The 26,851-nt window shown below is 47.6% G+C and overlaps 1 protein-coding gene across 2 annotated transcripts in view; it reads left to right on the top strand.

Annotated features, from left to right (window-relative positions):
* The first annotated feature begins 1,624 nt into the window (after window positions 1-1,624).
* St8sia5 (ST8 alpha-N-acetyl-neuraminide alpha-2,8-sialyltransferase 5) overlaps window positions 1,625-26,851 on the top strand; it is a 67,186-nt gene continuing 41,959 nt past the window's right edge. Inside the window, exons 1-2 of one of the 2 annotated variants that reach the window (XM_048363458.1) lie at window positions 1,626-2,651; window positions 25,212-25,325. In XM_048363458.1, the coding sequence (XP_048219415.1) occupies window positions 2,521-2,651; window positions 25,212-25,325 (245 nt within the window). In that variant the 5' untranslated portion in view covers window positions 1,626-2,520. Of the gene's footprint in view, window positions 2,652-25,211; window positions 25,326-26,851 lie in introns of both variants that reach the window. The other variant, XM_048363459.1, reaches the window with a different exon arrangement.

The raw sequence follows: 26,851 nt of genomic DNA, 5'->3' as shown, positions 1-26,851 counted from the left end.
ACAATCAACACTGAGTCAAACAAGTGAGACACAAAGAATATGTATGGCGCAAAGTTCAAGTGGTTGAGCACTTGGTTAGCAAGTTCAAGGCCCTGAGTTCAAACTCTAGTATTGTAAAAAAGAAAAAATTTAGGATAATTTGAACTTGCTACTTTAAAATAGAGTTATTTTGTTCAAAGAAGCCTATAACCAGACTACTCTCAGAGTGGGCAGGACCTGATGGGAGGGAGGAGGACTGAAAAGGAAATGATGGTGTCTTGCATGGAATGGTGAAGACCGAACTTAACCAATTCTACAAGTGCCAACTACGTGAAAATTCGAACTTCTGTCATTAACTTGGGACCTGTGTGAAGAACTTGCTACATAAATTATGTGGCCCAGTGATAAGTGACATGCAGGACTTCCCTGTTCAAAAATCTGAAGACAGACAGATGTGGTTGCACATATCCGTAATTCCAACATTCAGCAGGCCAAGGCAGGGTTGTTAAGTCTGACACACTGGGCTACAAAGGAAGATGTCTTAAGTTGGAAAACAACAGCACCCCCCCCCCCAATTTGAAGATAACGAGAGTGGAGCAATAAAGCCAGTAGTGTGGGGGTGCGCATGCGCATAACTGAACATGAGCTCTTGAATAGTCTGTCCTTGCCTGAGTGTAGTGAAAAAAACTGCATCTCAGAACCCAAGGATTCCTTGCTAGGTGAATTGCTTTGAACTGCTAGCTCTTTGGCACATACATCTGTAAAGTAGGTAAGTCAGAGAAGAAAATTTATTAGGTGAGTGTAGACACTCTTTGATGTGTAAAACACCAAAAGAATGCAAGAATCATCATATTATATTACAAGGGTAGGCTTCCAAGTGTCTGGATCATTTTAGTTTAATCAATTAATTGTTTTAAAACCTATGACCTTTCCGATAATTAAATACATAAATACTTCAAAGACAGCACAAGATCTACTTTGGCTTTGTGAATTCACAACACAAGATTCCAAATGATTGATGGAGTCCTAATTGTAGGAATTTGCTATGAATTCTTTGGTCTTTACAATTCCAAGAGAAAATTACCAAATGCCAAGTTCGAGGAGATTGGAAGCTGGGATATTTCCCAGTAAAGTTGTTCTTGATGAGGGTTGGGTTTTGAGCCCCATCCTAGTTTGACTCTGGAACCGCCCAGTGTGTGTGGAAGGCCTTGGGTAGGGTGCCCTGGGATCACACAGCCAGGGATGAGCGGTGAATGCCCCAAACACCTAACCCCAGGCGCTGGAAGGCTATGGTGTGGAGCTGGCACGGCTGGCGCAGAGTAAGGGATGCCATTTTTCCTGGTGAGGATTTCTGCAGAGGCCAGGCCTTCTCATGTGATTATTTTCCTTGGCGAACACCCAGAGTGCTTCCAGACGGAGTGACTTACTAAAGGTGTCGGGGGACCAACGTACCTTAAGGCAGCTGCCTGACCAATGAATTCAGAGTGGTTCCAAGGATGAGACTGGGTTCGTCTTGGTGATGGACAGCAGTCTCTGAGGAACAGCGGGCAGCCAGGAGCTGCGGCAGGGGAGAAGGAAGAAGCCTGTGGTGTGTGTGTGTGTATGTGTGTGGGGGGACGACAAGCAGCCCTTGAATGTCTGCCCAGTAGAACTTGGGGGTCACGGGGCGGGCAGCCCCGCAAGGCCATTAGCTTGCCAGAGCGGTGCGCGCCGTCCTTGAAGGGCCGCCCGGCTGACCTTGGTCCGCTTTCTCGATTGAAATCTCTAGGAGCGCGCGAGGACGCGGCCACGGCGGTGACTCACTTAGTTCCCTGCGCGCTGCATGCAAATCCACGCTCCTCGCCGGCAAGCCCAGTCCTGCAGCCTCCACTACCCCGTCCTGCCCTCCTTTTAATGCCACCGTTTAAGCGCGGCGTTTTGCGCCGTCCCCCTCCCCCCTCTCCACGGACCACCGGTCATTAAGACCATCAGGGTGTTTTTGTCCCTCACCGCTCAACTGCAGCACCCGAGGCCAGCCTTCCCTCGCTGCGGGCCGGAAGATCAGACGTGGCCCGCCCCAGGCGAGCCCCACGCGCCCCGCGACCGCGATCTGGAGCACGCCTGGAGGGGGCGGTGCGCGGCGCGCCCGAGCGCACCGGCGGGCCAAGCCCGGCCCGGCTCCCCATTGGCCGCCACCTTAGCGGGAGGAGCCGGCCCCCGGGTCGGGGGCACCTGCCATCGCCCTTCCGCGGGGACAGCGGCCGCTGCCCGCCACTGGCGCCAGGAGGGAAAAGCAGCTTAGGGAAGGCCCGGGGCCGCGGCGGAGCTTTCCCCTGGCCGGCTGTGCCCTGCCGCCGACGCGGCTCCCCCAACGTGCAGATGCTGCCTGCTTTGGCTGCGCCAGCCGGAAACTTTACCCCGCGAAGTCCTCCGCCCGCCTAACCTCGCCGGGAGACGTTTGAACCGACGCGCGCCCCCACCCCCTACCCCTGGGGCCCCCGAACCCAGCGCGTGATTGCCGGGCCGCCCCGCAGCCCGCATCCGCGGCGACCAGCCGCCAGGATGCGCTACGCAGACCCCTCGGCCAACCGAGATTTGTTGGGGAACCGAACTTTGCTCTTCATCTTCATCTGCGCTTTTGCCTTGGTGACCTTGCTGCAACAGATCCTGTATGGCAGGAACTACATCAAGAGGTGAGAAAGTCCGGCAGGGAGGGTGGGGTGTGCGGACCCCACGGGCGATTGCCCAAGGGGTCCACGCTGCGGTTGCAGTGCCCACGGCAGTGAGGAGCCGTGGGGTCTCCGCGTAGCTACCAGCACCGCCGCGTTAGGCTAGGGTCCTGGGCCACCCCCAAAGCATCCCTGCTGCTAGTGAAAGGAGAGCTCCTGCTTCGTGCCCCTGGGGACGGGAGGGGGTGGGGGCGACAACTTTGCTCTGCTGTGAAAAATGGGGAGCAGTTTGGAATTCCAGGCAGCCTGTGAATTCATGTGAATGCCCTGAGCATTTAAAAAAAAAACAAAAAACAAAGAACCCCCACAAAACCCTGGTGAGTCTTAAATTGTTGTAGAGACCCTTGGTGGAGATGCCTTTTTCAACCCACGAGAATGGTGGGTTAGTGTGTGGGTGGCCGTGGTAGTGGGTTGTGATGATGCAGAGGGAATAATGAATTGTTATAATCGCACAGCCACTGGATTTGGGAAACTCACAGCCTGGTTCCCTCGGAAGCAGATGGTTGGTCCTCATCCCTAGTACCGAAGGACACAGCTGCAGCAGAAGTTGGGCCCTTCTTACCCTACCCCCAGCCAGGGGCAAACTCCAATAACAGAATGGGCAGTAGGAATTGTCATTCAGAAATTCAGGCAGAGCCTGTCTATTGTGTGCAGAAGATACAGGGCAATACCGAATGCCTTCTTAAGGCTAACACTGAAGGTGACTCTGCCTGGTTGGGGGCGTTGGGGTTAGGCTTTAGGCTGATGCTATTTGAGAACCTCTGGTGCAGGGAGACCTCCCTGGCCCCCTTGCTGGAGCCCTTCCTTTGCTGTCACTATCTCCCCAGCTCCACAGTCCTTCCTCCAGAGTGTTAGGAAAGAAAATGGATCTTCAGCCACATAAGGATCCTATTAGCTTCTCAAAACTTCCAAAATAATGGAATATTTCGGTTTCCATCTTCTGGGGTCTGTATTTATCACGTGATCACGGCCTGGGCTGCCCAGAATGTGGCAGAGCCAGGGTTCTTTCTGCTGGTCTTGCTCCTAGCAGGACAGCTAAAAAGTCTGACTATTTTCCACATTATAAACTGCCCCTTCCCTCCTCCCGGCTGGGGAGTTATTAGACTTCTTGTCCCAAACATTTATTCCCAGTCACTTGCTGCCCTTGGCTTTCCAAAGAGCTTTCTTCTTTGGTGCTTTGTGTGCTAGATGTGGCACTGGAAGCTTTAAAGAATATTTCCAGAGTCTCTTATCTTGTTGGATCTGATAAGGTCTGTCTCTTCTTTTTGTGATTATTGTTCCCCTTACTCTATCCTCCAAATAACCTCAGAACCAGCATGTTTCCATAGCTTCTGTCTGGGCATGTGTTCCTCACTGGGGTAGCACTGGGTTCCTGTTGCCACTGGTGCCTCCCCAGAATTGCTGGGGCTACAGGGCTCCTGACTGGACAACAGCAGGCAGATATCAGTGCCAGGGCAAAAGCTAACTGTACTACTAACTTGCGTGTTCTGGCAAGCCTGCCTGGTCATGGGTAGATGGGCTGTCTCATCTCTACTGGTTGTTTTCCAATTCTCCTTTTATTGTTTTTGTTTTTTGGCCAGTCCTGGGGCTTGAACTCAGGGCCTGAGCACTGTCCCTGGCTTCTTTTTGCTCAAGGCTAGCACTCTGCCACTTGAGCTACAGCACCACTTCTGGCTTTTTCTATATATGTGGTGCTGAGGAATCGAACCCAGGGTTTCATGGATATGAAGCGAGCACTTTACCATTCTCCCTCTTTCAGAGACCCCAACCCTAAACTACATAGATTCCACTTTGCGGGCTTCACTCTAGGGCTTGGGTGCAATCCAACCAAGTAAGTAAAATGTGCCATTGGCTAATCTCTGGAGGGAGTCTTTGGTGGTATAAAGAAGCCATTGATGAGCTGGGTACCGGTGGCTCATGTCTGTAATCCTAGCTATGAAGGAGGGTGAGATCTGAGGATCACAGTTCCAAGCCAGCCTGGTTAGGAAAGTCTGTGAGACTCTTATCTCCAAAAAACAAAACAAAACAAAACCGAAAAAGCACTCAGAAAAGGCTGGGAGTGGCGCTGTGGAGAGTGCTAGCCTTGAGCAAAAGAAGCTCAGGAACAGTGTCCAGGCCCTGAGTTCAAGCCCCAGGACAGGCAAAACAAAGCAAAGCAAAACAAAAAACAAACAAGAAGCCAATGAGTGGTCTTGGTGCTGGGGGAGGGGGGATTGAAGTCAATTTGGGAAATGAAAGGACACAATGAGATAAGAATTAAGTGTTGAACTACCTGAGAGGCAGCCATGGGCTGGAGAAGTTAGGGAAGACTGACAGGAGGAGGCAGAACTAGAGTGGGCCTTGAAGGAACAGTAAGATTTGGCTAGAGGAGGGAACTTGCATATCCAGAACTGAAGAGAGCTGGAACAGTGGTACAAGGGTATAGATATGGCACCAGTCCCTCTCATCTTTCCCACACCTGACCCCACTCGCGCTTAATCCATCAGAGAGGCTGTTCCAGTGTGGCTTCCCACATCAGTTGTATTTTGTCACAGTGCTTATGCACAGCACTTGCTTACCACTCCTGTTTCTGACACACATCATCATCGTAATAAGCTGACCTTAGGGATGTATTGATCTGACTGCAACACTGGACCAGGATTTCTCAAACAGAGACCTTGTACCCTGGAGGCCATTGACATGCAAATTACTAGGTCTCTGGAGTAGACTCTAGGGTGTGATGTAGCAAGTCCCCTAAAATGGATTGTAACAACAGACTCCCTCTGACACTTCAGTCCATTGGTTCGCAGTCCTGGGCAATTCTGCCCTTAGGCAATGAGAAGAGAGATTTTGGTCATCACACAGGCATTGCTGGCATCCAGTAGAAGATGGTGAAGATGGTGGGAGATCCTAGATGCGCAGTCTACCTCCTGCAACAACGAAAGATCAGCCTGGGATGTCAGTAGGGCCAAGAATGAGAAAGCCTGTTCTCAGTGTCAAGCTCTGAGATAGGGGTTCACTGCTTGCTTTCTAGCTGCACCCTGGGAGCCACCTATGTGTCTGGCCCATAATATGTGTAAATATAGATAGTGATGAAATAATTGAAGGTGAGAACAGGTAGGTGTGTGTGTGCATGTGTGTGCAGGAATAGTAATTGAAAGAAACAGAACAGCAAAGAAATGGATCCTTGAGTGTAAGGAAGAATGTAGGAAAGCAGCAGGCAGGTGTAACAGTGACCAGAACCTTCGATGAAATGCTCGGGAGATTGGGAAGGACAGTATGAACTTGGTTATGCTACCATAGGAAGCCACATGTAGTTCCTGAGCAGGGTGCCGACTTGATAGAAGGCAGTGGGAAGGAGAGTTATCTGGACTTCATACAGGAGAGTCTGAGAGGTGTTTTTAGATCCCAGTCAAAAATGAGGAGAACTTGGCTCAGGGAGCAGATCCACTTTAGAGCCTAGAGATTCCTGAAGGCTGCACCACTGAGCTGCTGCCGAAGCAAAGCCATCAGCGACATAGAAATGGCGGGCTCTTCCATAAAGAATTTCTTTGTACCCTTGGCTTCTTCTTTGAGTTGTGCAATGGGGCATATCTGAGAAGGCCCATTTTGAATTGTCAGAACTCTAGGGACCAACCTTGGTCAGGAAGGAAGAAGGAAGAGCAGTGTCATGTCCTAGGAAGTTCTGTGTCCCTCCTGGAGAAAGCACGGGCTGTGTGGTTTAGGAGGAATGATGCTGGGACAATTGTCTTGTTTCTCATGTCTGCTTTCTGAGCACCACTGGAAGTGCAAGATGATTCAGGTCACGGTCTTAGGGGAGTTTCTGGGCTGTTAGAAAGACAGAAAGGCACAAAACTTAAATGTGGCCTATGCCTGAAGGAATAGGCAAAGGACTCTGAGGAGGGAGCCATAGTGCTTCAGGGTTCATGGAGGCATTTGAAGGAGACCATAAAGAGGAATATTGCACAGCACAGGTGGAGGTAGAAGGAAGGACTGAAACTGAGTGAGCAAGGTATAAGGAGCCAAGTGTTCTGATTAGTTCAGGATTCAGGTTGTTTGGCAAGGTATAGGGGTGCAGTGGACAAGGAAAATAAAATCGAAATCTGGTGAGTAGGGCCATGTTGTTCTTAGAGGACAGAATCACAAGGTTGACGCTGAATCTGCTCATGTCTAGAAAGCGCTCCACATAGCTCAAAATATATTGTTACATTAATTGGGTGAAAAATAAATAAATTCATTTTTAATTTTTTATTGTTATTGTAGAGGTGATATATAGTGGGCTTATAGTTACTTGAATCAGGCAGTAAGTACAATTCTTTTCCAGCCATGTCTCCCTTCCCTTTGCTTTCTCCAAGTTTTCTCTCCCATTTCCACCCACAAGACATACAGTTCATTTTCCACTAGTGTCTAGTGAGTACCATAGTGTCGGGCTTGGTCGCCTCTCCCGGCATGGGGATTGAGACTCAGCTACTCTTCTTTATACTCCCTTTTTCACCCTCTCCCCTAGTCACCCGGCCCGCAGATAAAGCTAGAGTGGAGCGGGGGAGCCAGCACCATCCTTATGCGCGCGTGGCCAATTCGAGAAAGCGTGCCCACCTCCTTACCAATAGACAAAGTCAGACATACGCAAGTCTCGGAGTAGGCCTCCAGAGCCAAAACTGGTTTATTAAAGCAAATGTAAGGGGAATTGATAGCGAGAGAAGGCGACCGGCCAGGACGCCGATAGGCTGAAAGCTGTCACATGATCTCCCCTTGAGCTAACGTCACTCGAAAGCGCCGAGCCAGGGCGGGGCTGGTAGGCGCCTGACTGGCTAGGCTGGGAGACGGCCTGGGCTGGCTAGAGAGTTGGGGGCTGGGTGCAAAGCCAGTTCTTCTGGTTTCGGACCCAGAGAGAGTAGCCTGCTTCCGCATTCCCCTAAGATCTTGGGGGGAAGGGCGTCAAGTCCCCACCAAGTCTAAGGGCTGGATCCCAACACCATAGTTGTATTTGTTCACCCTTTATTCTACATTTTCTATGTCCCCCTTACCCTCTCAAATAAAAACAAGACAAAGGAAAAGAAAACAAAAACAGAAACAATAGCAAATTAATAAAATTTTGTGTTTCCTTTTTTTTGGAGTTCATTTCATAAAATATTACTTTACATGATCATATGCACATAGCTGTTGAGCCTTTGTCATCTACTCCTATGCATATCCTCCTTGGCCTCAATATGTAAATGTCTAGAGATCCATTTAATTGATCGTGTGTGTGTGTGTGTGTGTGTGTGTGTAAAATAAACAAATTCATAGATAACAAAACCTGGAATCAACTCACTAAGTTTGACCTTACAAATAATTGGTGTCAACCCTTAGAAAAATACTGGTCTGTGGTACTCGGAATGTAGCTCAGTGGTAGAGTGCTTGCCTAGCATGGGTAAAGCCCTGGTTTGGCTCTTCAACTCTACACATACATACACAAATACAACCACGCAAATTGCTGGCCTATGTGATGGGTTTGGATAAGACATTCAGTGGGGAGCGGAATGGAAAATGACAGTGGATAAGGTATGAGGGAAAGCTGAGGAATATCCATACCCACAGGGGTAGAGAGGTCCTGGCTGTGGAGTCTGAGGCTCTGCGAGGTGGAGGGGAGCTAGGAGGCTTTGTTTATTCATTTTCATCTCATGGCCATTGGAGTTGTTTCTACTTCTTTGCTGTCCTGAATGACATTGTGATGAGCATTTCTGTGCAAGCTTTTGTATGGACATATGTTTCCATTTCTCTTGGGTTTATATCTGTGAGTGGACTTGCTGGGTCATATGGAAACTCTTTTTTTTTTGTTTTTGTTTTTTATCATTTGAGGATTTGACAAGATGTTTCCCAAAGTGGGCTGCATCCTTGTACACTCTTTCTTCAGTGTGTGAGGGTTCTAATTTCTCTACAATATTCATGATTGGCAGTATTATAACCGGTCTTTTTTGACCTGTCATTATGACCTGTCTGGTGGTTTGGAAGTAGTGTCTCGTTATGGCTTTTGATTGTGCATCTCTCTGATGACTAATTGTGTGTATCATCTTAATTTCTTTCATTCTTTGGGCAATACTGGATTTGAAGCTGGACCTTCAATTCCTAGGCAGGCTCTTTTCTGCTTGAGTTATGCAGTTATGCTTCCAGCTGATATACAGTATCTTTCTTATATTCTCTTCTAGTGGTATTAAAATTTGAGTTCAAGGCCTTGCACTTGCTAGGCAGATGCTCTACCACTTGAAGCTAGCCCCTTTGTCTCTGGTTTGATTTTTAGACAGAATTGCACATTTCTGCTTGAAACTAGCCTTGAAACAGGTTTGTCACCTCTGTATAGCTGGGATTACAGGCATGTACCACTGTGCCTGGCCTTGGAGCATCCTTTTTCCCCTGTGCTGGGGTTTGAATTCAGGGTCTCAGACTTGTTATGCAGGTACTCTACCTCTAAGTCATGCCTCTAGCCTGTAGCAGCTTTTATGTGCTTATTGTCTATGTTTATCCCTTCTTTGGAAAAATGCCAATTTGATTGTCCTTTTTATTACTGAGAACTCTGTATGGATTCTAAATATAAGTCTTTCATCTGATATATGATTTACAAAACAGTTCTCTCATTCTGTGACTTATCTCCTCTTCTTTGTGTGGTGCTAGTAATCGATCTCAGGATCGATCTCACATGTGTTAGTCATGTGCTCTACTACATAGCTGTATCTCCACCATATACTTTCACTTTTTTTTTTTGTAATTTTGAAGCATAAAAAGTCTAAAAATGTAAAAGTGTGATGAAGCACAGTTTATCTGTTTTTTGTTGTTTGGCTGGTTGTCTGTGCTTTAGCTTTCATATTTAAGGAACCATTGTCTTATCCAAGATCATGATTCATACCTATGCTTTCTTCTGAGGGTGTTTTTACCTTCCCTCCTTCCTTCTTTCCCCCCCTCCCTCCCTTCCTTCCTTCTTCCCGCACCCATCCTGGGGCTTGGACTCTGGCCCTGGGTGCTGTCCATGAGCTTGTTTTACTTAAAGTTAGCTTGCTACCACTTGAATCACAGCGCCAGTTCCAGTTTTTTCTGTGACTAATTGGAGATAAAAGTCTCAGAGACTGGCTTCGAACTGTGATCCTCAGATTTCAGCCTCCAGTGCCTGGCTCTGGGAGTGTTTTTAAAAATAGAGTTTTAGTTATTACCTAAGGTTTTTGATCCATTTGGAGTTATGTTTTTTTTTTTTTTTTTTTTTTTTTTTGCCAGTCCTGGGCCTTGGACTCAGGGCCTGAGCACTGTCCCTGGCCTCTTTTTGCTCAAGGCTAGCACTCTGCCACTTGAGCCGCAGCGCCACTTCTGGCCGTTTTCTATATATGTGGTGCTGGGGAATCGAACCCAGGGCTTCATGTATATGAGGCAAGCGCTCTTGCCACTAGGCCATATCCCCAGCCCCTGGAGTTATGTTTTGTACATGTTGTGTTAAATCCTTATAAAAAAGAATGCCAAACAGTCTCACCATTGGGGATATTTGTTTAGCTTTTTAAAAATATTGTAGATATCCTCCAGTAAGTTAGAAAGTTTTATGAACTCATAGACTGTGTTAAGAAGTTTTGTTTGAGAGAGCAACAGAAGGGATTATTCCAAAAATAAAGCATAAAGGGCTTGAGGAGCTTGCTCAAGTGGTAGATCACCTGTCTAACAAGCCCTAGGCCTTTAGTTCAAAACCTAGTACAACAAAAAGCTGAAAAATTACATTAATAGATGTTCAGCATATAATTTTAGAGATAAAAATCTAGCTTGTTCATGTTTTACATCATGTGAGATTTCTTTGTTATTTTTAGATAGGATACGGTGTCTCATGTCTTGAATAATCTTGGCATATAAATTCCTTTTCCATGCTGTCTTTGGTTTTTTTAAATCATGCCAAATTTGTTGGGAATGTCCCCTTTTTTTCTGTTTTCCAGAATAGTTTGTGCACATTTTTGAGGTCATCTGTTCTTTCGTGGGCTTTCCTTTTTCAGGACTGGAGTTTAAACCTAGAGTCTTGAACTTGCTAGGTTAGCACCCTATGGCTTTAACCATACCTCCAACCCAAGCTCATCTATTCTTTGAAAATTTCATAGAACTTACCTGTACGGCCATCTGCACCTAATTTTTTTTTTCTTGCAGAAAACTTTTAAGTGGGAATCCTACACTTTGATAGTTGTAAGACTATTTAGGCTATTTCTTCTTCCAACTTTGGTAAATTATATTTTTATGGAAATTAAAAAACTCAACTTTATTGCCATACTTTGTAAGAGTCTTTATGAGTTATAGCCCCTTTTAAAATTTTGTAGCAGTCTTTACTTACTTTTCTACACTTGTAATAATAATTGTTAAATGGCAAGATTTTTCCGTGTTGATTTTTATCTTGATTAATTTATATTCAATTAATTCTTATGCTTTTGTTTATTCTGTCATTCTTTATCAACCTTCCTGTATTGGATGCTGTCTCTTTTATTTTCAGTCCTTTTTTTTTCTCTAATGAACTTGGAAGGTAATAAATTTTTCTTATGTGCTTCTTCAATTATATTCCTTCAATTTTGGGATGATGATGGCAATAATGACAAGTCAGAATCATGTTGCATTTTATAGTTTATCGAGTGCTAATATAATTGCTCTATATATTAACATTTTGAATTTTGAAAACAATAGCAACAGACACTATTATAGTGCTCCTTTTGCAGATGGAGAAGCTGAGGCAAAGAGGGTTAAATAATGTTTAGAAGTCTAGTAGCTACTAACTACTTTTCATTATCTATAATGTACATTCTAATTTCTATAATGATACTTTTGCTCATAAACTTAAAGTATTTGAAATTTTCCAAGTATTTTCTGTTCTAATGCCATAAACATTTCTTTTTGTTGTTGTTGTTGGTCGTGGGGCTTGAACTCTGGACTTGGGCACTGTGCCTGAGCTCTTCGGCCCAAGGCTAGTGCTCTACCACTTGAGCCACCGTGACACTTCTGGATTTCTGGTGGTTAATTGGAGATAAGAGTTTCACAGACTTTTCCTGCCCAGGATGGCTTTGAAGCATGGGCAAACAATTTTTTTAGTAACTCAAAAGTTACTCAAGCTGGGTGCAGGTAGCTCATGCCTGTAATCCTAGCTTCTCAGGAGGATCTAGGTGAGACTTTTATCTCCAATTAACCACTCGAAAACTGGAAGTGGTGCTGTAGCTCAAGTAGTAGAGTGCTAACCTTGAGCACCAAGAGGCTCAAAGACAGTGCCTAGGCCTGAGTTCATGCTCCACAACTACCACCACCACCAACAGAAAGTTACTCAAAAGTTTTTAGTAACTCAAAAGCTGACATTGGTTATGTTGATTTTCTTTTCAACATTTGCCTTGTCTTCCATCATAACCAGAATATAGTTACAGTTTTTTTCTACTTGCTGGGAAGTACAACATTTACATTTATTGTTACTACTTTTGAATAGGATTTATTTCTACGTGTGTGTGTGTGTGTGTGTGTGTGTGTGTGTGTGTGTGTGTATCATATCCCGCCTTTTTTCTTTTTGATTATTAGTGTCTTTTTGGCCTTAGTAGCAGCTTTCTAGTGTGCTCTTCCACCTTGGGGAGTGCCTGTGACCCTTACAAAGGGAGCAGAAATATGTGGGATTGGCTGATGCCCCTGGAATAGCCTCTGGCTTTAGGCTCATCCCACTTCTTTCTTCACCAGATTTTGGAAGACATTTGAATGATGTTTTAGTTGTTATTTTAGTGTTTTTGTAGTGAGAAGGTAATGCAAATTAGGTTCTCTGGAAAGCAACTCTGAGCCAGAGATTAGAGTGAGGGATGTTGATTATGAATCCTGTAGTGACTAAATTCAGGAAAGGGAGGGGAAAATATGATTGAGCAGAGAGTCATGTTGAGATGTAATATAACCCCAGAGAAAGCCTCAGCTGATCCCATAGAAAGCTCTGGAATTTCTTGCCCTCTAGATTTGCCCAGAGTTGGTGTTAGGAGTTATGCTTCTAGGTTGTTGGGTCATTAGATGAGGAACGAGGGCTGCCCTGATTGGAGAAGGTGACTGTCCTCATCTAAGGCAATTCCAGGAGAGAGTTGAAACCTGAGGTCCCTCAGCATGTGGTATGCCCAAGTCAAAAAGAAGGCCTTCATTCTGGAAAGTAGGGGAAAATATAGGGTGCACAGCGCCTGTCACAGAGGGGTTCTCAGTCTTCCATGTTATCAGAAATAGAAATCCTGAATGACTGTGATCCTCACCTCCCAGACATCCCCCCCCCCCAAAAAAAAATCTCACTCCAAATATTCAGCCCACGCTTAAGCTGAGCATTTATTCTGTCAGCCCAGGGTCAATTTCACAAGTGACATCTGTCCAAACACTGTGCTTGTCCCCATGCTGTTGTTTGTGCCTGCTGTTTCTTCCTGCCTGCCCTTCAGTCCAAATCCTGCCTCTTTTTTTTTTTTTTGTATCCAGCCCACAGACTTCTTTCTTTCCCCTGAATTCCTAGCACGCTTTCTGTACTTAGCCATGTCCTGCCTAGCACTGTCCTGTTGCTTTCTATGACAGGCTGGGCCTGTTCTGTTCTGCACCAAGTACAAAGGACTCCTGTACTTTGTTTCCCTGCTGCCTTCTTCCTCCCACACCTCCAGGCTCCAGATCTGGGCTGCTTTGTGTGGCTGATACAAGCCCGAGTCTTGAGGATTGGAAATTGGGTCAAGGAAAAGGACAGCCTGACTTTGTGCCGTCTTCATATGTGCATTTGAAGCCTCTCATCACTGAGCCAGCTCTCCCTTCTCCCCCCCCCCCCAGGGGACCAAGTCTACTGTTCCAGTGCCCCGAGAAGCAGGTGCAGCTCCTGGAGATTGGGAGCATGGGAAGCTGAAGATCTTCCTCTCCAGACTGTGGCTCTTGGGGAAGTGGCCTAGAAAGGAGACAGGATGCTGAGCTGACTGCAGCTTGGGGTGTCACCTGTTCTGCTGGCAGATAACCTTGACAGCCTCACTGGTCCAGGCTCATGGCTGTTGAGCACCTGCTGCAGGTTTGGGATAATGATGAGATACATAAAGGATCCAAGGAACAAAATTTAAGAGACCCTCACTCGCACGCCAGCCCTATACTTGCATGAGCCTGAGGGCTGGGGGCTTCCTTAAATGTGCCTCTAGTCCTGCCCTTCCCTGTATGCCCAGCTCTGCTGTAGGCAAAGGGTAGTTATTTCTTTCTTTTCCTCCAAGGTTCTGGGTACCTCCTCACTCCCAGATTTCATCTCTTCTTTCTTGTTTATCTCCCAGTCCTGTCTGTCAGTCCTATTTTGTGCCAGTACCAGGTTTTGAACTCTGGGCTTCAAGCTCTCAGCTCAACCTTTTCCACTGGCAGCTGGCACTGTACCACTTGAGCCACACCTCCATATCTGGCTTTTTGCAGGTTAATTAGGGGGTATGAATCTTGAGTATTTGTCTGCTTGGGATGGCTTTGAATTACATTTCTCAGGTCTGGGATTATAGGCATGACCAACTGGTGCTGATAGGGCTGACCTGAAAACTGGAGTAACTAAATATAAGTTTTAGTGTTAAAATTATAACAGCTTCTAAACCTTGGTGATGACTCCATGATAAAGGGCTGCACCCCCACCCGTGAGACTAGTTTCTTATAGTTTGACATTTAAAAATGTAGGGAGCACTTGTTCACCTCTATACCTGGGTAGCAACCATGGTAACGGACAGTAAAAAATGATCATAGTCATAGACTATGGAAATAACCATAATAGTAGTAGAAATGCCATGGTAACTGTTGGGTTGGTTTACTTATGATTGAGTACTGGATTGTTTTAGCCCGCTCAAGCTTGCTTAGTGGTAATGGGGAAACATGGTCGCAATTGTTCAAATAAAGTTAGTACTAGGTCAGCCTGACCGCAATATTCTGCTTCTGTAAACGGCTTGCTTAACCCATTTGTGACTTGCTCTACCCCCTACACTAACCCCCTGCCTCAGTGCTACGTGACCACCTGTTGTCAATTCCTGATATCGAGGCCAGTTCCCGATATCAAAGCCAAAATAGATAACTGAAAGGGTAGATAGCCAATAGAAATAGGACAAGACTTGCTTGCTAAATGCCTGGGTGCTATCCCTGAGCTTTTTGCTCAAGGGTAGTGCTGTACTGCTTGGGCCACAGCACCACTTCTAGCCTTTTTGGTAGAAGTGATGAGAGTATCACAGACTTTGCTGCCTGGGCTTGGTTCATATCACAATTTTCAGATATCAGCCTCCTGAGTAGCTAGGATTGCAGTTATGAGCCACTAGCATCTGGCTGACCAGATTTTTTAAAAGCACCCATGGGTTTCTTAACAGACTTCTGGGCTTGGAACTGATTTGAATATGCTTGTAAACCACTTAATTTGCAAAATTTTAGATGGAAATATTTTCTTGGTCTGTAGATAGCCCGGTGAAGCCTTCTAGAAATAAAAGCTTAGAATGAGCCATCTCTGGGTTTAAGTCTTATATTGACTACGTTTTTAGCCTTAAGATTTGAGTCAGTTTGCTAGTATTTTCTGAACTACCAATTTTGTTATCTAAGAACATCATTAATGAGATTTTCTGTATGAGCTGCTGGAAGAATCAACTTCATATAAGTAATGTGCATTGTTCATAGTAAGTGCTCAACAAATGTCTCTTTTCTGACTTAAACCCAGATGCTGCCTAAGAAATGCCTCACGGATTTCTTAAATAATGAAATGATCCACTTTAATAAATAAATAAATATCTATGGAATCAAGTAAGAATGAAGCACTTCTGTTTTCTGAGTGGACTGTGAAGGTGAATGGTTTTCTGCCTTAGCTTCAAGCTCTGTCCTATGAGTTGTAACTGTTCCCTCTCCCAAGCTTAGCTCTCTTGGTTGTTCAGACTGAGACAATGACAAGGGAACTAGCAGCCATTCAACAAATCATTCACTGAGCACCTCATGAATGTAGCTCTCAATTAACAAAGCCCCAAGGGGCTTCCTTAATACAGATGTATCTGGGAGGCAAGGATGGAGATATTAGTAATTGAAGTTTGTGTTTTTTGTTTTGTTTTGTTTTGTTTTGTTTTTGGTTGCCAGTCCTGAGGCGTAGACTCAGAGCCTGAGCACTGTCCCTGGCTTCTTTTTGCTCAAGGCTAGCACTCTACCTCTTGAGCCACAGCGCCACTTCTGGCTTTTTTCTATATATGTGGTGCTGAGGAATCAAACCCAGGGCTTCATGTAGACGAGGTGAACACTTTACCACTAGGCTATATTCCCAGCCCAGTAATTGAAGTTTGTAATTTGACAGTTTTGGTCAAGGATGCAGGAGACATTTGGGTAGTTCTCTCACTTGGAAGATGGGAACAGAGGTACAAAAACTCAACTAAGGCATCAATTCTTAAGTGGAGACGTGTATGAATCTACTCCAGCCCCTATCTGCTCTTCCCTCAGCTGACAGCCTATTTATTATATAGGTTAAAAAAAATTTAAAATAGCTTACCTCTTGTCTCCTGAATTCCTTTCTAAAAATTTTGTTACTTCTGTGCCTTTAAGTTCAGCCTTGTTTTCACCTGGAGTGATCTCTAATGAACTGTATGTGTGTAAGAGCCAGTCAGTCACTAGAAGATTTGTTGTAGATGATAATTCTGAATCAAGATGATTTTGCCCCCAGAGGACATTTGGGATTTTTTGTTTGTTTGTTTGTTTTGAGGTACTGCCTCCTATTGCCTAGGCTGAGCTGGAACTCACAATTCTCCTGTACTGGGGTTGCAGGTGTGTATTACTATGCATGACCTCCTGGAGATATTTTTGATCATCACAACTGTATCTAGGTAGTAGCAGAGACAGGAATGTGGCTCAACATTATATGAAGCACAGGACAGTCCCACAACAAAGAACTATTAAGCCACAGTGCCAGCTGAAGAAAACTTGCCCCAAGTGCTCAGATGGGTGCTAATCCTTTCTTATTAGCCATATTCTCTAACCTAGTTGGTTTCCCTCCTGAGAAATGTACTTATAGCCCAACTGGAGTGTTCAAATGCGTGGTACCGCATTTGGAAGTCAAGGTCACTCAGAGGATTCCAGCTGCCGTTGAGTGTTCTCAGTGCAATCTGCACATGAGAAGAGTTTAGAATCTCCTTGGGTCAGCTTCTCCAGGGAGCAAGCTTGCTACTCTCTGTATGTGACAGGTGGAGTATTCAGACTGCTTGGGCTTAGGAAGGGGACAGTGTGTGTGTGTGTGTGTGTGTGTGTGTGTGTGTACACGTAGAGGGTGTCTATTTGCCCAGTCTAAACACAGTTCTACTGCTTTTGGTACAGTTTTACACACCTGTCTAACATGTCTTTGGTCCTTCTCATATCAAGTCTCCATTTGTTTCTTGGGGGTTCTCAGAATTTCACTCTGTCGGGACCTCTGGGATCCCTTTTCCCCTATCTCCCGGGGAAAATGCCTGAACCCCAAAACTATGGAAGAGCACTCGGCCTTGTCTTCCGCCAGCAGAAGACAAGGCGTACTCTCGGGGGTTGCGTTTAGCCACGGAGAATGAGTTACCGAAGCCTCCCTCCCTGCCCCTTCTCACGTGTTGGAGATCGGCGCAGAAAAGAAAAAGACTCCGGGGAGACAGCTTGAGGTTTGAACTGACCTCCTCGCTCAGGGGGCAGGGGGAAGGATTTATTATGGTGACGGAGGTGGGAAGGCGGGAAGGGAAGGACTTGTCTAATTGGCTGAGCTGGGCTGTCTCGGCAAGAGTGGCTCCCTGGGACTCCCCCCACAGGCTGATGTCATGCCCCAATAGGACTGCCCCTGGGCTCTGGCGGTGCCATCTTGAAGGCATCTACGTGGACCCGAGATCAAGATGGGAGGCGGGCTGAGCCAGAACTACTCCTTCCGGTTCCGGACCCGGAAGGCGTAGGAGTGGCTTCCGGCCATATGGCCCCAGGGCGGAAGGAGGGGAGGGTCAATCAGGGACTTCCCCTCTACATATACAGCCAGCATCCCCATATCTCCCCCTCTTTTATTTTTTAAATAGCAGGAGGCACCTTACTTGAGGGCGCACCTGTCTTAGGTTGCCTCCCCCGTGGGAGATCTTACCCATCATTGGCAAAAGAACGCACTGGCACTTCAGGCTAACCTACCTGCCGGGCGGCCAGCCCGATGAGAGAATTCGGGGAGAGCGGGATTGGCATTCGAGAGAAAGCCCTGATGTTTCTGCTCCATGCCTGTGGGCCCCGGCCAGTAGCGGGTTCTAATGGGTGTTATGACTAACCTTGTGGGGTTCCCAATTGGTCAAAAACAAAAGCCACTGTTGACCCAAACAGCCCTAGCCTGTTGCTACAAACGGAGACCTGTTTTGACTAACAGAGGGTAAGGTAAGCAGGGTGCAAATGTGAACATAAGGCACTTATAACGTGAACAATTGTAACATAGAGCGGATGCAAACATGAACAGTTGTAGCACATGAGCAATTATAACACAGGCACAATGCAATGGAGGGTCTCTTATCTGGCTCAGTCCATAAGAGATAGAGAAGTCCTGATCTGATCTGGTGCCACCCGAGATGATGCAGACAACATTCCTTCTCCCCGATAGTGAGGTAGGAACAAATCCAAGCTTTGGCTCTGGCGACTTTCGTTGGCCCACAGCAGCCAAGGCTCTGGTAGCTTAAAGCACTGGTTAGTAAACATTTTTAATGTAAACATTTGGAGCAAGGTGCCAATTTCCTTGCTTATTGTAAACATTTATCATAAAACATTAAGGTGTCAAAACCCTTTAGCTCCTATTTCCCCCCAATGGGGCCCCTAAGGTAAGCAGCAAGGGGAGGAACAAAGGAAGAAACAACAGTGTGCAAAATTCTCCTTTAGTCCTTGTGTAACGCTGCAGACGGTGCCACAGCAAAACATTGCACCACGGGACGCCAGGCGATGCCCAGGAAGCAAGCAGAGCTGGCACTGGTCCACTGCCAATGTACACAGGTAGGCTTTCCGTCTCCCCATTGAGGATCCACCAGGGTCTCTGTTTTTCCTAGGGAGAGAGTAAGGGGAGACATCCCTCAAGGGCAGGTGCCCTTGGGTGATCATTCAGATGAACAATATTTTAAGTCTCTAGCTGGTATCCAGATTGGATTTGGTTCCCCAATTGGGAAGATGCATGCGAAGCCCCTTCCGGCACTGATAAGTGGGTCCGGGCCTCGCCATGCTCCTGTGAGGGGGTCCTTCCAACGAACTTCCACCTTTACATAAGGTGTTTGGCTTGACCAATGTCTCTGGAAAGCAGACAGAGGTTGGTCCTTGGAAAAATTAAAATATTTAATGTAAACATCGCTGTCCTCAGCTGGTCATGGGGGGCTTCCCCCCTTTTTGTTTTAATAATTGATCCTTCAGGGTCTTATTATGCCTCTCAATTATGGCCTGACCCTGTGGGTTGTATGGTATTCCAGTAGTATGTTTAATATTCCATGTTTGGAAAAAAGCCTGTAAAGGCTTGCTGGTGAAACAAGGTGCATTATCTGTCTTTACTTGTAGGGGAAGCCCTAGGATAGCAAAACATTGTAAGAAGTGGCTCTCAGCATGCCGGGCTCTTTCCCCCGCATGTGCAGAGGCCCAGCTGGCACGAGAATGGGTATCTATGGACATAAATATATATTTTAACCTTCCAAAATGAGTGTAGTGGGTTACATCAGTCTGCCAAATAACATTAGGCTTTAAGCCTCTGGGGTTGACTCCAGGAGATTGCAGGGGAGGGACTTGCAGAAAAGCCATACATGCCTTGCAAGTCCTAATAATCTTTTTTAAATCCTTTATAGGAACTGAAGGAAATCTCTGATGTAACCCTCTCCAGTTTAAATGCGTATGCTCATGGAGTCCTTGGCCCATTTGAAGGTTTTGAGGCTGTAAGATAGCCATAGCTGTAATAATCCCATTAGTGGCCAGATGATCGGCCGCTTGATTACCTTGTGCCAGGTTCCCAGGCAGTCCTTGGTGTCCACGAAGGTGCTGTAAGAATATAGGCTCAGCCTGCTCTTTTAACAGAGACCTGACTTGGATCATTGTTGGGGTCAGCTGTGCCTTTAAGAGGCCACAGCTGGCCGTGGCCTGTCCCTCCCCTTCCTGCCTTTAACAGGAAGAGAAGCCCCTGTTCCTGGGGTGAGCACGTGTGCAATGGCAGAGAGGTACCCCAGGGGCCCATCCTTGGGGGGCTGGGCCTCTGCCCACAAGGGAGGTCCCCTGACGTCACTTGATGGACAGATCTCGTGGCCAATCTGTTGTCCCTTCCCTGTGGCCGCCTTTAGGGTATATCTTTGTGGCTTCTCATTTGAATAAATCAGAACCGTCCCAGAGACGATCTCCGGGACCTCACACGCTCATGTCTTCCTTGGGCTGGCGAGTATGGAGGTCTCGCGATCACACGGGACCTGAGGCTAATCCGGCTCCCCGCTCCTGCGTCTGATCCCTACCTGCTGGGGGGGGGGACGTGAGAGAGTGAGTATGGATGCCCAGCAGAGGAGATAGATAAGCCCAGCCAGGACCCCTCCCCACGAGGGTGGGGAGGGATAGAGCGAAGCTGGGCAATTTAAAGCGCAACAGATCATTAGAGGGGTGATTGGGTTCTCATCTAACTTAATATATGAGGATACTAGGTTTGGTAACAAATTAACCACATACAAACTGTCAGAAAACAAATTCATTGGCTGCTTGACATGGGTCAGTGCCAGGGCGACTGTGTATAGCTCCTTAAACTGCGCAGACCCGGTAACTGCTTCAAAATAATGGGTGTTTCCTTTCCCACAGGCAGGGGAGGAGGCGGGGCATACCACCACATCAGACCCCGCCCTTCCCCCATCTGTAAAAACATTTGCAGCTTTGACAAGAGTCCTGGTAGAAAAAAGCACAGGAGGGGTCCATTGTAGCTTGGAGAATGAGGTCACCCATCTCGAAGTCCCATAATGGCAATCTAACTTCCCCATAAAACCCTCTAAGGCACTAGACACCCGGTTATGGTTCCTTTTGACCCATTCAATATCTACCAGCCTGTAAGGGATGGTTATCACATCAGGATCTTGCCCATAATGTCTCAGGGCAGTATCCCTGCCCTTAATTATTAAATCAGCTAGTTGGTACAGCTGGGAATAAACTCTGGGAGCTCCTCCCACCGATGCGTGCACCCTCTGAAGAAGCTCGCTGGACTGGGTAATAGCAGCTGAGAAAAGTTCAGATCCAGGAAGGACCCAAAGACAGAGTGGGCACTCAGGCTTATAGTGAGCTAACTGTGCCACATCTAGGGCCCTATGGATTTTCTGGAATATTGCTTGGAGTGATGGAGTTATTGTAATAACATCAGTTAGCACTTTGCCCTTTAAGGAGTCATGGAGTGGAAGCAGCTCCTCTGTAGGCAGGTGAAGCCAAGGCCTTGGCCAATTAATCTCGCCTAACAGCTTTTGCATCTCTACCGGAGTATAAAATGACTTGAAGGATAACTGGGGTTTAAGGGGGCACACAGAGTCTAGTTTAAGTTCTGCCCCTAAGATCTTAAAGGGGTATACTTTCTGAACCTTGTCCCTAGCTATATGCAGTCCTCCTCCTTGCAGGAGTGTTTGTAATTCCCTATAGGCCAAATTCAATACTCGGACGTTGGCTACTCCAATAATGATGTCATCCATATGAACATATAGTATAATATCTGGCCATCCGAAGAGGTTGAAGGACTTGTGACGCATAATGCTGACAAAAGGCTGGACTATTAGCCATGCCCTGGGGCAGAACCACCCACTCATACCTTTGGTTTGGCCCCTGGTGGTTAACTGAGGGCACGGAAAAGGCAAACTTTTCACAGTCTTGGGGGTCAAGGAGGATGGAAAAGAAACAGTCCTTGATGTCAATTACAATCAAATGTCTATCCCAAGGAATGGAGGGAATCCATCGCAGCCCCCTTAAGGGGGTGCCTACGGGGACTATCCGCTCATTAATTTTCCTTAGGTCCTGTACCATCCTCCATTTACCTGAGGCCTTTTGTATAACAAATACCGGGCTGTTCCAAGGGCTCATCGAGGGTCTAATATGCCCTAGGGACAGTTGTTCTGACACTATTTCCTTTAATTTCTCTAATTTGTTTGAGGGGAGCGGCCACTGTTCCATCCACACTGGGGGTCCCGGAAGCCATTGAATGGCAGGGACAGTAGAAACAGTGGCCTTTAGGATTGGGGGTGAGGCCCTGTAGAAGAAGCAGGAGCCTCCTGACTTGAGGTCTCAGGAGGAGGCACTCCCTGATGGTCATTAGGGCCACCTGACGGGTCATGGCCTGACGAGACCACAGCCTTAGTCTTCGTTAAGATGTCCCGTTCCAGCAGATTGTCTGGTAAGCCTGCCACTATCAGGGGACACACTTCTCCCTTATTACCATCCGGATCATTCCAGGCCAGCCAGTTCCTAGTTACTTCACTGTCAACTTCACCCCCTACTCCTGTCTTCTGGGGCCTGGCGATCAAATCCCACTAAGGAGGAATTTCCTCCTTCCTTAATACAGTCTGGTCAGCCCCGGCATCGAGTAAGCATTGGAACTTTTTCCCGGCTATAGTAACCTCCATGCTTGGCCTGGCTTTTGAGACTATTGGGACTACCCAATGGACCCCAGGTTGGTCATTAGGCTGGTCGCTGGGTTGGTCACAGAGCTGGTCGCTAGACTGGTCACCTCCTTTGGGTGACGGGGCTGGAGGGCACCCCACTGTTAGTTTAAATGCTTCCCCCCAGCTTCAAACTTGGACTTGCACTCGCTCTGCCAATGATATCCCTTCTTGCACCGGGGGCAAGGTGTCTTAGGCGGCACCTTAGTTTGGCCGGAGTTTCGTCCTGATGAGGCACTAGGTCTTACAGAGCCTGAAGGACATTCTCTCTTGAAATGGCCACGGCCACCACACCCATAACATCGCCCTCTGCTTACCTCGTTGGCTGTGGCAGGAGCGGGCTCCTCATCAAGCGAGGCAGTCAGCGCCTGTGTACGGCGGGTCCGAGTACTGAGATGCCGACAGGCAAATATCCAGCTTTCTAGAGGCTTGTCTTTCATTCCTGCACAAGCTAGTTTGTGGTCTGGGGCCATTCCGTCCCACACCAGGGACCTGACAAGTTCGTCCATCTGAGACCAAGGGGCCTTCGCCTGAATACTTTCCTCCACCCTCTCGACAAAGGAGGCAAGGTCCTCTGTCGCCCCTTGAGTAACTTCTAGTGTCGGGGTCTTTGGGGGCTCCTTCCCTAAGGATCTCCATGCCCACATCCCCAGGGCCCACACCCTCTTCCGACAGGATGCGGGAAGAGGGACCTGTTGAAAGTCAGTAACATGTGGATTGGTGGGCCCATACAACATTTCGAAGGTGATGGGGATTGGGGGATTGTTTGCTCGAAATTTCTCAGCCTGAGCCTGGCATGCATCCCTAAAGGAGGCACACCATTTCATGTATTCTTTCTTAACAAGCGTGGTCTGACCTATGCGTCTCCACGTTTGTGCGTCGGAAAAACTGTTGTTCAGGCCACGGAGTAGGATGTGAGCCCAAGGAGAGTTTGGTCCCCTCTCAGCGACTGTTTTCCTAAGATCTTGAAACTCCTTGACTTCCTCAGGTTCCGACCCAGCCGTGATGCTACGTCAAAGTCTATCATCTCCTCTATACCTGGTAGAAAGTCTGGCAGCGGCTGTTCGAGCTGCGGCGGAAACAGCGACAATGGCAGTGATCGTGGCGAAAGCGTGGCGGGCCATCGCGGGTCCAGGGCAACCTGTCTGGTGGGGGAGTAGGGGAGCGGCGGCAGAGGCTGCCGGCTACCCCCCTCCCTGGCCGCGTGTCTCAGGAGCTCGGCATCTAGTCCGGGATTCTGGAAGCTAGGCCCATGATCGAGATCGGCCCACTGCCTATCCGCAGGCCTGTCAGGATGGGGCATTGGGCCCTCCTCCTGCAGGTCCATGGGGGGGTCGCCTCCTTCTCCCCCAGGGCTCTCCTTGGCAGCTCCCGCCTGACCCAATGGATTCTCTCCTGTAGAAAAGCAAGCTTTGAGAGAGGCGATGATTGGGAAGATTACAAGAGGGAGATCATCTCCTATCTCCTCTTCCTTGCTGTCCAGCTCCCTCCCCAGCTGGTCCCAGGTTTCCCAGGAAAGCGGGTTAGCTTTAACCAACCCCGGGATGGCCTGGGTCAACTTTTCCCAAATCCGCTTGGTGGTAGAATCTGAGATAGTCTGTCCGGTATTTTTGAGCATGAACCGTAATATCTTAACCGTTGGTTCGCTCCACTGGCTATGCGCCTGGCCCATCTTAGTGGGGTCCCTCTCCTCTTAAACACAATCACTAAACGCAATCTGTGGGGTTGCTGAACCCTGAAATTCCAGGCCGTGCGTTTTGTGCCCCACATTGGGGGCCAGATGTCGGGACCTCTGGGATCCCTTTTCCCCTATCTCCTGGGGAAAATGCCTGAACCCCAAAACTATGAAAGAGTACTCGGCCTTGTCTTCCACCAGCAGAAGACAAGGCGTACTCTCGGGGATTGCGTTTAGCCACGGAGAGTGAGTTACTGAAGCCTCCCTCCTTGCCCCTTCTCACGTGTTGGAAATTGGTGCACAAAAGAATAAGACTCCGGGGAGACAGCTTGAGGTTTGAACTGACCTCCTCGCCCAGGGGGCGGGGGGGGGGGAAGGATTTATTATGGTGATGGAGGCAGGAAGGCGGGAAGGGAAGGACTTGCCTGAGCCGGGCTGTCTTGGCAAGAGTGGCTCCCTGGGACTCCCCCCACAGGTTGATGTCATGCCCCAATAGGACCGCCCCCTGGGCTCCGGCGGCGCCATCTTGAAGGCATCCACGTGGACCCGAGATCAAGATGGGAGGCGGGCCGAGCCAGAACTACTCCTTCTGGTTCTGGACCCGGAAGGCTTAGGCGTGGCTTCCGGCCATATGGCCCCAGGGCGGGAGGAGGGGAGGGTCAATCAGGGACCGCCCCTCTACATATACAGCCAGCATCCCTACACCACTCTTTGTTCTAAATGAAGTATCCATCTGCTTATCAATCTTCCAAAATGTTGTTGCCAGTCCCTTCTATTGCCTCCTTATTTTCATCAAGTTTGGAGAAGGAGTGGAGATAAACATGTGTTCAGTCCATCATCTTAAACCAGAAATAGTATCTTTATATGTTAGATAGAAGTCCTTGAAGTGTGTCTGACTTTGGTCAAAGACAAAATACTGGCTGCTAGAGGTCTTTCTAGAAAGAGGAATTGGGGAATGGCAACACATAGGAGGTAGAATAACCCCGTGACCTTAATCTTACTGAGCCTTGGTTTCTCTGAGTGTGAACGATGTGATCTCAACCCTGTGGTGAAGGTGAAGTGAGGGGTGGTTTGTATAGGAAGGCAGAGTCACAGGTAAGGGCTGTGGTTTGCTATTGCTCTGCTCATAGCTAGGGTCATCACCATCATCTCCCTCAGAAAAGTAAAGATCAAGGTAATATGTCATAGGGGCGCAATGATAGTCTGTGGCTCTCTGGTAGAATGGCTTCACCCAACAAATGAGTGTGTATACCGACTGCCTCATTTTCTTGCCAGAGGCCTCCAGTTTGGTTGGCAGAATGGTGACCCGCTGGCCAATTGGACGGGGTTCTTTAATGTCACCGACGACCCAGCAGTGGCAGTGCAGAGCAGCAGTGACTCCAACTCCAGGTACAGACCCCAGAAAATGGCTTGAGGGTGGGATCCCATCCTGTGGGAATCCTTTAGTTCCTGCCCATTGCCTTCCCTCAGTCCAGTGTCTCACAGCTGCTGAGTTTTGGAATCCCACCTGTCTCCTTTAACTCAGGGGGTGAGTGGATGTGAAGTGGGAAGATTAGGTCCCAACCTCAGTGAAGTAGGGACTCTGGCTCCTTCTGGGTAGGGTGGACTAGGGCCTTTTGGTCTCAACCTACCTTTGAAGGTGGAGGCCTACATCAGGGAATGCAAAGGCCAGCTGGAATGTAGATGATACCAGGGGTGAGTGTAGGGTTCTCTGCTCCTCTGAAGTGCAGTACCTAGTGAGACTGCTGTTGGCTGGAACAAAGCCACTTCCATCAAGACAGCACTGAGGTGTGACATTCATCCCATCACACAGTTATTTTCTCTTGTTCTGTTGTAGCATTTGGAGCCCAAGTCCTTAATGAAGGGCATGCTGCCTACTCAGGAGTAGGAGCTCAGTGATGTTTGTTGGATGAGTGAAGGTGGAATATTCTTAGGTAAACTTCTTGCAGGATGGACTGTGGAGAGTTTCTGTGGATAAGGCAGGATATTCTACTTGCTTGGAGCTGGATGTAGCTGGAACCAGCTAGCTACGACTTTTTAGGGGCTGATTAAGCTGTTAAGTTCTTTAATTTTTTATTTCTAAGTATGGGCTTTTGGGTTCACTTCTTTAGAAAGAAGCTTGGGTTTTCCTATTGATTGCTTTTGATGTTTAAACTTGAATTCGACTTTTCAGGAGGGGAAGTAGCGTCAGGGGACCTCTGATAGGTATGTTTTTATTTACTGTTTTCAGAGAGTAAGATGTGACTGTAATATGAGAAACTAGGACTTGCAGCATGCCCTGTAGTGGTGGGGGTGGGGTTGGGGATGAGATGGCTGGAGATTCTGATGATGGCTTCTGTGGGATCATCTTACTGTATGTGAGCTTTAGTAAACATGGCCAGTCACATGACATTCCTGATGATGGCAGGGAGACTGAGTGGTCCACAGTAGACCTTCAGATATTGAGCATCCTATGTTGGCGTATCTGCTCTGTGTCTTCCCTGCCAGATGTGAGGTGGTCTAAGCAACTGAGCATGTGTCCATCTTCATGGGAACCTGGATTAAATGGACACTTGAGAAGCTATGGTTAGAAAATGCTGGAATTGGTAGGACAGAAAGGCCCCTGAAAGACTGTTTCTGGACAGACATCTGGGTCAGTGGCTGAGGCCATTGCACAGGCTCTCTACCTTTCTCTGCTGTCCATATCTCCCTCTTCTTTCTCAATATTGCCTCTTTTCCCTCCTTACCCTATCTGTCTGCTTCTCCCTTTCTCCTGCCACCTTTCCCAACCCACCTTTCGTTCTCTTTTCCATTCTCATCTCCATTATTCTTAATTTTCTCTTCCTCTTCTAGTGACTCAGGCCAGCCTCCTGTTTCCTGCCACTGCGATCCCTCGGGGTCAGAGATACCACTGGCTTCTATCCATTTGGTTTTGG

The sequence above is a fragment of the Perognathus longimembris genome, chromosome 15 (assembly GCF_023159225.1).
Source record: "Perognathus longimembris pacificus isolate PPM17 chromosome 15, ASM2315922v1, whole genome shotgun sequence".
Taxonomy (NCBI): domain Eukaryota; kingdom Metazoa; phylum Chordata; class Mammalia; order Rodentia; family Heteromyidae; genus Perognathus; species Perognathus longimembris.
The sequence above is the reverse complement of the archived record's forward strand: the minus strand, read 5'-3'. Positions and strand labels throughout refer to the sequence as shown.